Genomic DNA, 13243 nt, shown 5'->3' on the forward strand with positions numbered 1-13243 from the left:
TTGCTGCTGCTGCTGCTGTGTGAGTGACAGGTGCTCTCCTCCTCTTCAGGCCGGTGATGGTAAAAAAAAGAACAGAAAAAACAACTGTCACATGTAGAAGATGAATACACATGGGCGCATGTTAGATACAATCATGAAATATAGACATGGGACCTAAACAAGCGTGGAAAGCTTACCGAGGCTGAGGTATATGAAGACGTATGCTAACACACACACACACACACACACACACACACACACACACACGTTTTTCCACAGGACTGGCCACCTGGAACAGAATCCTTTTCTCGGAACCTGAGATGGGACAGTGAACGTCTCCTGGACCACCCATCCTGTGTCCACTCACTGGTGACAGATGGCCTGTGTGTGTGTGTGTGTATGTGTGTCTTTGTGCCCTTGTGCTAGCATCTGTGTGCATGTGGCAAAAAAAAGACATAGTTTTGTTCTCACTTCCACATTTCAATCACAAGTCTGCATGTTTTCTTTTTCTATTCTTCCACTGAACAGAAACTACTGATTGTCCAAACAATAAAGTTGCAAGTTTTAGCTTGTATTATTATTTTCCTCACTCACTATATATATATATATATATATATATATATATATATATATATATATATATATATATATATATATATATATATATATATATATATATATATATATATATTATTTATTTATAGATTATTTTCAGATTTTATTAATTAAAATGAAGAACTCTAACTGTCTAACTGGATTGAAATACACAGGAAATATATTATTGAACCAGAAAAAGCCAGGGCATCATTTCAACCCCATTGTCTGCCCATAGTGTCCTGAGTAATGAGTTCTGATTACACAGCTTCTTTGTAGCCAACAGAAGAGGCCACTCTGTTTTCCTGCTAGTTTATTCAGAGTGTGCCGTTAATCTAAGTCGTCTTCACGTCATCTCAGCATCGAAAGGCAGTGTTTTTAAAGAGCAATTTCAGATGGAATAAACTCTCTCTCTCTCTCAGTCTCACTCTATACATTCATGCATTATTTATCCATCCATAGCCACCCAGCTTCCTCTCTCTCCTGCCCCCATGTCCCCCACTGCCCTCAGCCCTGATGTGCTCTATATGAATCATCATACATGTCTTATCCAGATGATACATGTAGAACAGCACAAAGTTACGATGTGCTGATTTTGGAAGGAATGATCTGTGTCTAACTGAGATTTGCAACTAATCTAATTACTGCTGGATAATATAAGAGAATGTAAAGAACTTAGTAAAGAATATAGACATTTTCTGAGGGCGATATTACAACTTTAACCTTATTATGATTATAAGCCATTTTACACAAAACATGAATCTCCTTAGTGAGTTCTCGCCAATTCTTAAGATTTTTATAATAAAACAATGACAACATGAGCTGCTGGAGGTTAAGAACCCAAACATTGTCATATTACTGCATGTTTCCTTATATTCTTTCACAATACCTGACAAAAATGTAACTCAGCTACACCCCACTGTGCTCAACCTGCTGAAACATTAGTGAGACAACAAGTGGAGCATGTTTTACAGGGAAAAAAAAGCTCTTTAATGGCTTTATTATCGTGCCAGGAATCATTCTGCACCGACTAGTTTCATGCAACATATCAAGTGCATCAAGTGAGCTGTAACACAACAAGTACAGTGAACTCTATTCAAAGATGCATTCATTTATTTATTTTGGCTGCAGGGAAATTCAGTTTGTGAAGACCATGCACCAACATGACAGATCGCAAACCTAACAAACAACTTTGCCAGTTGTTTAAATCAACCTGCTGCTCTTCTGCATGAAACACACTGAGCGGGGTGGCATGTATCGTCATGACCTGAAGTGGAGCATGAGGTGATCCCAGGTTTATGTCAGGCCAACGTTTGGCCTCAGGTGTCAGCCTGATCCAACGGCAGGCTGCATCTTCTTCTGCAGAAAGGTGGCAAATATTTAACATACAGTGGACAGCATCAGTGTTACAGTGATAACACAACAATGCAGTTTGTATGCATCTAATTTAGACTGTGGAGTGATGGGATGAAGGATTCAGGGGCACTCTTAATGCCAGTTTGTTTGTGGCTCAGTTCTGTGTTTCTGGGTTAAAGGTGCGTTCACACAGTCGGTGGTGATGTCTTCATGCCTTCGGGCACTAATATGCAGCCAAACAAGGTCAGAAAAAAAGAAAAAAAAAAAAGAAAGAGTCACCACGCAGACAATAAACAGTGTGATGGATCTCAGTGTTAGATGGGAGCTGCACAAGAAAGGCATTTGATCAGTTGACTGGGTTGCAGCGAGTCACTTCACTTAGTTGGCACTGGCACACTAAACCGCATCCTAAACGGACCATTTACGCAACACTTAATTTGTCAGGTGATAAAAATTTAAGTTGGCTGGTTTGTCCGACTCAGCAAGAACATCCCAGTGCGTGAAGCTGTTGAGGAGAGAGCAGGCTTGTGTGTGTGTGTGTGTGTGTGTGTGTGCAGTGGGCGTGGAGAGGGAGGGAGATGGCTCCTTCCCTGAAGCCGTTGAGCCGAGCGCGTCTGACATATGAGCCCAGTAGGAGAAAAGCGCTCAGAGCCGAACATCCAACGGGTCAATCTCAGCAAGTTTACTCCCTGACTGGATTCTGTCTGCAGCCGCAGCTCCTGGACTGAGCGCTCACCCGCCGCGACGCGCACCTGGCGGCGGAGACGTCCTTGCAGAGTTTGTTTTCCTTGAAGTGAACTCAGAAGAAGCGCACGGACGCAGCGATGACAGCCGGGCTAATTTCACCTCGAAGGCACTGAGACCCGCATCCTGCTGCGCTGCATCCGATTCCACTGACCCTTCTGGGAAGATTCAAAGGAGATAAAGGATGAATTCCGCTTTCGTAGCAGTGTTACTTGGCGTGGTGAGTAGCTCCTGCGCAGTCAAAGTGTGCGTTAAATGTTTGCCCCAAACTTAGCGTGGATAAATCCTTCCAGCGCACGAACCCCTGCGTAAATGCGCGCAGCCATATAGAGGATAGTTACTGCTGTTGTCTGAGTTTGTGGGAAACTCTCCACAGATTTTCCTCCAGCCTTTAACAGCCAGCACCCTTTGACAGGAAACTTACCGAAAAATCTTAAAGTTACAGGCTTTTCCTTGCGTCGAAGTGACATTTGATGCCTTCAGCTTACTTTATGGCACATCAAATGTCACGAGCTTGATCTCTTTTTGGTGTGCCACTTGTTCAAATATCTGCAACAGATCCTTCAGGTCTGGAACGTAAGAATCCGTGTCCTTGCACCTGTCCTGTCCTCAGTGTGTCAGTGCGCAGCAGAGCGGATGTATGCAGCAGCCAGTCAGGTTGACACCTTATAGCTCCGCTTGCTGGATGTGTAGTTCCACCCTTCTCAGTTACATGTGGCCCTACAGCCTGCAGGACAGTGTGGTAGCGGTCTCTGTGGAGGAGCCCGCCAGTCAGTGAGAATTAACCAATGTTTTTTTTCTCCATTAGCAGAAATCAACAGCAGAAATCTTGAGAGGATGCATGAAAACTCAGAGGAGCCACAGCTCACAATCTCCCTGATTCATCTCTACCTCCCTCGAGGCCGTGCAGGCCCAGGGAGGAAATTTATTTTCCAGTGTCTTCTGCGTGACAGGACATGGTCAGTGCTACGGGCTTGTCAAGGTCCTGGTTTAGAAACAGGGCTGCATCACTGTTACATGACAGCTGCTCCCACTGATGGGTATGCATCCTCTGCTGGCTCAGCGCATGCAATATTGATACAGCCTGAACCCCCCCCCCCCCCCCCCCCCCACCTTCAGTGCTCCTTCCCTCTCACAACACTCTCTTCTTCTTCTCTGTCTGCCTCTTCCCCTCGCTGCATAAGGAGATGATGATTCAGCGTTGTTTGGGAGGGCATCAGCTGTAATGTCTTTGCCACCCGCAGTCCCACAGCATTTCAGGATCCATGCCTGGATTTAAATTAGGCCCAGCTTATTGGAAGGCTGGTATAGTGGGCACGCTAATAGCTTAACAAGCGCTGACAGCTGAGGTCCAGAGGTTAAGTGCCTCCAACTGAAAATTGACTGGAGCATTAGTAAGATTGGTTGGAGCTCTGAAGTTATGTGTCCAGATGCTGCTGTCTTGTTGCTGCTGAGCGTGTGATCAACCCGCTTCTTGCTTTTTGCTCCAGGGAGATCGGCTGACAGAAGCTGAAGAGTGCAACCCCCAAGCTCCCGTCTAAAAACCAATTACAGGAAACGTGCGAGTCGAGCTACAACTTGCTAAGTGCGGCGCATCCTTTCCTTTCATTCCACGAGCGATTTGCTCAAATCACATTACCCATTAATTCATCTGCATGCACAGCTCAGCAGTCATTAGTGATGCACTTGAATCTCAGTTTTCGGCCTGTGAGACGTTTTGGTGTTGCACCCACACCCCAAGCTAGAATGGGGTCAAAAGAAAAATGAGTAGAAGGCGAACGCCACAATGGCGGGAGTCATTTCAAAAGTGTCAGTCAGACATTTTGGAGCAGGTTTGTTCACATGCGAAATTGTTTAGGCTCGTGTGTGCGAATGCATGCGTGCCGATGGGTGTGCACAGTATGCAAGGGGGCAGGTCAGGGGAAGCAGGAGAGGTGTGAGCACGCGTGTGATTCATCTCCAACTGAATGCCTGTTGCATAAAGTGTGTGTGAGGTGGAGAGCGTGCCGCGGTGAAGAAAGCAGAAACGTCACTGCCGTCCTGAAGGCTGAAAAAAATCAATTGCTGCGCAGTCACGTGTCGAATGTTTGCATTTCTGCTAAAGTGTGTTGACGGAAAACCTGTTTTGTGCATTTTCAGTGAGTTTCTGTGTGTTTGTTAAGATCCTCGAACAGAAGTGGATGATTCATTAATTTAACTGAAATTAAAACAGAAAAATCACCAAAACTGGAGCGACAGTGTCTGAAGGCTAAGATCAGTGGGGGTTTTTTTGCACATTATCAGCTTGAGGTGACGGACGTGAATTCTTTCCTAAAAGTCTTACGAAACTGCGAAATGTTTAGATATTATCAGGCGAGTCAGAAGTTTCCCCGCAAAAGCCAAAGATGCATTCTTGAACATGGCCACGTGGATAAGTAAAAAGCAGAAACTTAAAGGTGAATGGGCCGTGACACCATCAAGGGCAAGAGGGAGGTGTTTGTGTGTTTGTGTGTGTGTGTGTGTGTGTGTGTGTGATTATCTGCCAGCTGACTCAGAGGTGCCTGAGGGGGCACTTGATGTTTTTTTTTTAAAGCTCTCCTCTCCTGTCAGCAGCATTCCACACACACCTGAACCCTGACACCTGACGATTTATGTTGAGTGTACCTCCTTCACACTAATGTACCCCTCAGTATACACACACACACACACACACACTCACCACTTTTTTATTTGGGTAGTGCATGGCTCCTTACACAACGTTCAGCCAGAAGAAGTGAGCCTTGAACAATATTCAAATCACAGAGGAGTGTAATGACTCACATGCTGCTCATGTGTTTGCAGAAGGAAGATGTATTATGCTTTAAAATCCCGCCCAGGATGCTTTTTTTCAATGAGATGTGGGATCAAAACAAGTCTGAGATGTAGCTCTCTTTGCCCTCTGGTCTGTGGCTGGACTGGATTTTTAAGCCAACCTCATAAATGATTACCTAAAAACAATCAGTTCTGGAGCGAATGAAGGACAGACCTCTCCCCTGGCCCGGTGTCAGAGGGCAATCGCTGCTTTTGTCAAGGTTTGCTTTGGGGATCGAGGTGTGCAGAAGATAAAAAAGACCCGGTGCGTGGAGGATAAGATTTAGTGTGATTTGACGTAAAAGGTTACACAAACAGACTCGGCGGAACATCTACGCCCGGGTGCGAGAGTGCAAGAGTGTACGTCTTCACCTGCCAACGGCCAAAAAGATAAAGCATTCAACAGGTTGCTGTTTGTTTCCAGCTTTACCTGGTCCGAGTGTGTGATTTTGTTTATGTTCATTACTGTACCTGTGAATCTGTGAATTCAGATGTAGGCCTACTTTTAAATTGCATACATTTGATGCAGGATTATGGTTTAAGGCTGAAGTGGGTCTTACATGTGTGTCTGGTCAGATAAGAGCTGTAGATAAGACCAGCAATGTATCAGTGCAAGCTTACATTACAGATCCCATGTGTGTACGGGTTGTAGGCAGTTCAGCCAAAAAGTGCTTTTTTCCCCCCTTGGATTGTTTCATTTGAATACTTTTAGAAGCCCGATAATGAAAATCTATGCCCTATTTCCACAAGGACATTGGAAATAGAGAAAGAACCTGCAGCAATGGACAATTTGCTGAAATCTTCTTCTTTCCCACCCTGCTGATCAATGCACAGGCCTGTTGCAAGGTCCTGACTCCTGGGCTGGGAACCAGTGCTTCCAAAATAAATGTTAGGGGATGCAGTATGATGAAAGGAACGAGAAAAAGATTTGCCTTTCTTTCTGTTGCTCTTGCTTATGAAATATTGGAAGTTTGTACCTCTTTCGGGCCCCTGGAGTGAATAATGAATAATGAAAATAAAAGAAAAACACTGTGGTTGAAGTGCTCACATTGCACAATACTAGACTTTACAAATAAATATTCTTTTTTGTGTGTGCGAGCGTATTGTTATTATTAAGGGTGCTGCTGAATGTAAATGCTACTTTGTTTGTCCCTCTTTGAGTGATCTCTGTGGTCATTGCCAGGTTGGGGCTCTGGCCAATAAGGAGGACTGTTTGTCGGGCCAGTATACGACCAGCGGAGAATGCTGCGTGCAGTGCCAGCCTGGCGAGGGCGTCGTCAAGCCATGTGGAGCCACACAGACTGTCTGCGCCCCCTGCCTGGACAGTGAGTAACACAAAAAAACAGCTGTATGATTGTCATGCGCAACCAAACGATTTATGATAGAAGCCAATTGTGCAGAACTACACGAAAGCACATGTGTGCGTTTGAACGCTGGTGAACGAGCCGTGCGGGCAACGTGCCTTAATGCAGAGATAGCGACACAGGCACACGAACACCATGCCATGCACTTCGTTCTGGTTTTGATGTGTTCTCCAGCGGTGCTGATTTAGCGTTTCATGGGATGCAAAAAGCATTAAATGGTTATCACTGTGACATCCTCTCTGTAAGTTATGTCCTCCTCGCACAAATCCTCCACTGTACCTACAGTCCCTGGAGAGCACACATGGTTCAAGCAGCAGTTTTCCTCTTTTTTTGGACTATTTGAGTTACAGTAGGCCTAAGTATGCAGGGTCATAAATTACAACAATGTTGTTCTAAATTATGTTGCTGACCTATTAAACAGTAAATAAATCAGGACGATGATGGTTTCTGTAGTTTTTGGCAAACAGCTTGTTTTAGTATGACATTAAGAGTTATTTTCTTTTATCTTGTAGTAGCAGTTGTATTTGTTGACGTTATCACTCTATGGATCTCCTTTGACTTTTTAAGTCAGGAACATAAACAAGACTAGTCTGCAGTCAGCATGCTCACAATGACAGAGCAAAGATACTGATGTTTGCCAGGTGTAGCTTCACTGTGGAAGCTCACTGTGGATCCAGTCTTACTTTAAGCATGCTAACATTGGCTAATTATCACTAAACAAAGAACAACTGAGGTTGATGGGATGAAGGTCACATGTTTCGGAGGAATTTGGTCATGAAGCATTGGATGAATTAAAATTTTGACCTGATGATGGCGCCAAATCAAAATTCAGGGGATCACCACAATCTGCCCAGAAGTGGGGCTTGCATGTATGTGCATGTGCAAAAATTTCATGGCTTTGGTCTGAAGCAAAACCACGGACCTCACAGTGGTGCGTGGGGAATAGTCAAGGGGTCATCGAAGTCGTGAGGATATGTCGCCTGGGAATGATGAACATTGGTACCAAACTTTGTGCCAATCAATCCAGAAGATGGTGAGATTTTACATTGGATACGTCAGAATACGCGACATAATAGACGTCAACAACGAGTTTGGATCTGAGGAAAGGTGGCTTCTGAGCCTAAATGTAAAGTCTTCAGCTGCATGTTAGGAAGTAAACTAGATGCCAGAACCCAACTGTGCTCCAGCATTACTGCCCTCCTCGTGGCCCTTACCATTTAGGGAGAGAAGCTGTGTTGGACTGCATGACTTTATGAGGACAGTGATGTTGAGAGGATACAACAGTTGGACCAGCTCCAAATGTTGTTGCAGACAGAAAACTGCAGTGGAAGATATTTAGAGCACCAGACAAGTCGTTATGTCACAGTGATTCAGATGTAAGAAGTGTAGACTTTGATTGGGTGAATGTGAGTGATGACTGAAGGGCTCGGAAGGATATTTAAGGTCACACGTAGGAGGTGGGTTTCTGCTTGAGTGTTGGGAGAACAAATATCAAAACATTTAAGGCTTTTTGTAACTCTATCACGTGGGGTCAAAGGGCGGCTCGAGCCTGCAGAGGCCAGGGTTGGTCCGCAGCCAGTTCCTACGCCGTTCCCAGAGTTTTCCTTGTGTAAATTCTCCGGCTATCCTGCATCCAGGCTAGGAAGTAGCTGTAAACCTCCATGGGTCAGTGAAGGATGGCAAATCATGAGCCAAGGAGCCCCATGCTCAGAAGATGATTCAGGCTTAAGGTCGTGAGAGAAGTCACCGAGACTGTGAACACGGAGAAAATGATTTACTTTTGCACATTTTGCAGGGCTTCTTTGGATTTGATATATGTTTTTATAAGTGTTTCAGATGAAGAGTTAGAGCTCTCATACATCTTAATAACATATTGTTGCCTTGTATAATAACATTTAGCCATGGACCGCTTACAATGAATTATCTTCTGTTCAATTTGTGTAGAAAACGTCACGTTTAAAGCTCAAGAATGATTTTATTTAATGACACCAGCTGCTTCCTGTTGCACAACGTGCAGGCTTTCGCTGCGGTAATTTTCACTCTCGCCGTGCTTGCTCTGTTCAGACATGAACAAACACAGACAGTGACAGGCTCTCAAAACTGTCATGAGGCCAGACAGGCTCTGCTCTGACTCATGGAAAAAGAGAAATGCACCGTAGATAGCTCTCTATCAAGTCACATCATAGCGATATTTTAAGAACACATCAAACGTATCGATTAGATCGCTAATGCGGGCTGATCGAGCTGAAGTGTGTGTGTGTGTGTGTGTGTGTGCAGAGGCATTTTAACAACAACTTGTTTTGAAGTCTCAGCCATCAGTGGGTTGTTTATCTCCTACCTGTTGACCATCCGCTAAAACCCGCCCCAAAACAGTGATTGTCCAATCATAGCTTAGCGACCACACTTTGAATTTCTCCTTTTTAAGGTGGCGTGCAGAGGGCAGTAGTAATTTGGATAGTGGATAGAAAACAGTTTGATCTCTGAAAATCTGTCTTGCTTATTTTCTTTCAACACCGACCCACCACAGGCCCAGTACGGTGTGTCTTCATGTGTGTTGTTTCAGGCCTGTTGCCCACAGTTAATAGCCTCTAATGTGCACAAGCATCCATTTATAAGACAAAGACTGTGGTTTCCAAACAGCGTTCAGGCTTCATGTAGCACAGACAGCGAGCAGGGGACGGCCGGCCGAAACGCACGGAGGAGTTTGGATGAATGAACAGATAAGTGAAGATGAAACAGAGCAATCACAGCTGTACAGCTGGAATGGAGACAAGGCGAACTTCTCAGCCAGTAGCTAATGGCTCACACGCACACACACATACACATGTACAAACACGTCCAGGAAAACACATTTTTAAGCACACACACAGAAGCAGACACAAAAAACTTTCACACATCGCACACACACACACACAGACACACACACACACACACACACACACACACGCGCGCACACACCTTACGCTGAGCAGCTAAAGTCAGGAGTCCTTTTATGGGTGTTGAAAACAAAGCGAAGGACTGGATGTTAGGCTAGAGGCGAAAGTACTGTTATGACATGATATGCTGAGCCAGGAAAAGACCGTCTGCACCCCCCACCTCCATCACCTCCCCCCTCCTTCAACCCCCCTCCTCCATGCTGCAGGCTGGCGTTATTAATGTACTGACTTGCATTATTGATGCATGGCATTATGATAATGGCTCTGAGAGCACTCATGGGGAGGAGGGGGTGAAGGCAGTCTGAGTGTGTGTGTCTGTTTGAGGAGAGGGAGGGTGTTGCAGGAGATAATGGGGTGAGGGTGGTGAGGGGGGGTAACAGGGTATGGACACCAACAGGCCCACATATGAGGGGGGGACAATAGATTGTCCACTTCCCAAAGACATAATTAAACAAAAAATGTGAAGGGCCACATTTGACACCACCAATTTAGGACAAAATTGCACACACATCCATCTCAGATGACACCGTCTCTGCTTTCCCGCCGTCTGTCCAGTTGTCTCAGTGGATATCGCTCCTCATCTCTGTTTTAATCTCTGCATCATCAGAGCGCTCGCCGTGGTTGGTGGGCCAGTGACGCAGACCGAAAACTTGATATGCTGTGAGGCACTGAGCTGCAACCCCCTGTCTCCTACACACAGTTTAGTTCAGATTAATTTAGTGTAGAGTGAAATAAATATTCACCTGCAACATATTGATAAGAGATTAATTATGTTACATTAGACTAATTAATTAAGCCCTTTTTAAGACAATGTCCCACAAAGTGTCTGATACCAGTGTATGAAATGTAAAAATGTAGAGACTTTCTTTTCTTTCTTTATTTCTGAAAAATGAACCCAGTGTGGAAGTGCCTAAAACTGCAGTTCCTCAAATGGCCACTTGAGGCTGGTTCCAAAAGTGAGTCAGTCCCCATAGACCCCATATTAAAATGCCTTACTCTACAGCAGATATAAATGTGTTTACAGCCAGGGACAAAAGATAGTTTTGGTCTCTATAGCTAATTTCCCCATTCATTACAACTGTACAAGGGGTGTTTTTTTTTCTTATCCTATCTAATCTTTACATTATATTAAGGTTTAAAGTTATGCATAATTATGGGCATGGCTCTTAGAGTGACAGCTAATTTTTCATCAGAGAAGGGCTGCAGCTGACAATTACTTTTGTTGCTGATGAATCCAATGTGATCTCAAGGGATCACACTCTTAAAAACATTTTGTGTGTCATTTTACACATTTTAAGCTTTTCACGCATCATTTAACGCCATCATCATGTTATGGGTTTTAGGCTGTGCAAGAAAGATTGCCTAGGTTTATGCACCGTGAGCGCTTGGGTAGGTTAAGGAACAGATAGTGAAATAGTTTGGGTTAAAATAAGTTTACTTTTCCTGACATATACGTGACATGAGTGGATGGATGTTAATTGATGAAACGTATTCATGCCTTGAATGACATAACATCGATAAGTTATTCATACACCATGTGATGAGACCAGGGTCATTAATTTGTCTCTTATTGTCTCGATAAATCAGTTAATCCTTTGGTCTATGAAATGTAACAAAATACTGACAAATTCCCATAATAATTTCTTAACAACCAAGATGAAGAAAAGCAGCAGATCCTCACAAATGAGGAGTTTGAACCACAGAATATTTGACACTACATCGCCTCAGATTAAATAAAACATGCGTTATACAGAATATTCTTCTCAACAGTTTAGACATAGTGTGTGATAGAGCTTTTGAGGTCATACTTTCACAGTCTGTCCTCTCTCTCTCTCTCTCTCACACACACAAACACACACACACACACACACACACACGCACACACACACACACACACACACACACACACACACACAAGCTGCTCTTACAAATAGGTCTGTTGCATAATTTAGTATGTTTCCCAGTTCTCTATCCAGCCGAAACACAATTCCATAAAACATGCAATATTGATTGTGTCCTCTGCAGATATATCTGTCCTAGGAATTTTTTTAAGGGATTCAAAACATTAAGGATATATGTGATTTAAGTAAGTTAATCAGCTAAAAAAGGCCATTGCTGCTGCTTATGCATGTTTTTAGACTTTTTTCTTGTCCAAAATGACCTCTGTGCAGCGACATACATACCAGGAAATCACCCTGAAGCCTTATTCCCGTGGAGGTGTGACTCTGGAATGTTGAATCCAAGTTTGTTCACAGAAAAAAAAAATCTTTGGCAAGATGAAAAATAACATGGTTAACATTTTTGCTTTGTGACAGTTACAGCTAAGTAAAAAAAAATGCATTCAAAACTAATCAAGCGCACATATGACATAATTTGTAACATACTACACATATTATTCTTTAATACACAATATGTACGGCTGTGTTAAACATTTTTGGTGACTGTAAAATTGAAGTAAAGACATAGGCCTTTAGAAATGTCAAAATAACATTGATTCTGACTGGAAGTGTGTAACCTGTGCTTAAATACAGAAGGATTTGTGCAAAAATTATACAGTAAGCAGCCTGGAGGTGCTCTAGAGTGGGTTGCTGCAGGAAAGTTTTTTTTAATGCATATTTGAGGCCTGTATTCAAAGTGCACATTTTAGAGAGGCAACAGAAATTAGTGGAGAGAGAATGAGAATTACAAAAATCAATAGGATGAGATAAAAGCATGAAAAATAATCTCCAAATCTGTAATCGGATAGAAAAAGCTTTCAAAGCTAAGATGTGTAGAATTCATAACTTTGGCCCTTGTGATTTTGGTAGTATCCAAAAAGACACTGCGGCGTACGGTAATGCATGCAGCCACTGCCCACCACCCCAGAGGACTAGGCGGGCTGCATGATATTTTCACTGGCATTGTCTATTTTCTCTATAAAAAAATAATAATTTAAAAGATGCTGTAATCCCATTTTGCAACACACCTAAGAAGGCTTTTGTCATATCTAAAGAGACACTTATTGTGCCAGTATTGTGCATATCCTGTGAATGCTTTTAAATGGAATACCCTCTCCTTTCAGGTGAAACCTTCTCGGAAAACTTCAGTCACACAGAGAAATGTCAGCCCTGCACAGTGTGCACAGGTCTGCTCCGCATGAAGGCGCCCTGCACGGACTCCAACGACGCCACCTGTGTGTGCAACTATGGCTACTATCTGAACGAGGTGTTACAGCGGTGTGAGCCCTGCACCAAGTGTCCTGAGGGCCAGGGCATGCTGTACAGCTGTGACTTTGACCACGACACGGTGTGCGAGGAGTGCAACGGGGACACCTACTCGGACCAGGAAAGTTCTCGGGAGCCCTGCATCCCCTGCGCCACCTGTGATGAGGGGGAAACATTACAGCAGTGCACCTCTGTCACTGATACCGTTTGTCAAGGTAAGAGTGAAGCACCGCCTCCA

At 43.8% G+C, this 13243-nt stretch overlaps 1 protein-coding gene across 1 annotated transcript in view; it reads left to right on the forward strand.

Moving 5' to 3' along the window:
• The first annotated feature begins 2510 nt into the window (after positions 1-2510).
• ngfrb (nerve growth factor receptor b) overlaps positions 2511-13243 on the forward strand; it is a 29581-nt gene continuing 18848 nt past the window's right edge. The window contains exons 1-3 of the mRNA XM_041962599.1: positions 2511-2893; positions 6686-6827; positions 12864-13220. Of these exons, the coding sequence (XP_041818533.1) occupies positions 2858-2893; positions 6686-6827; positions 12864-13220 (535 nt within the window). The 5' untranslated portion in view covers positions 2511-2857. The remainder of the gene's footprint in view (positions 2894-6685; positions 6828-12863; positions 13221-13243) is intronic.

This window comes from Chelmon rostratus, chromosome 21 (assembly GCF_017976325.1).
Source record: "Chelmon rostratus isolate fCheRos1 chromosome 21, fCheRos1.pri, whole genome shotgun sequence".
In the NCBI taxonomy this organism is placed as follows: Eukaryota; Metazoa; Chordata; class Actinopteri; order Chaetodontiformes; family Chaetodontidae; genus Chelmon; species Chelmon rostratus.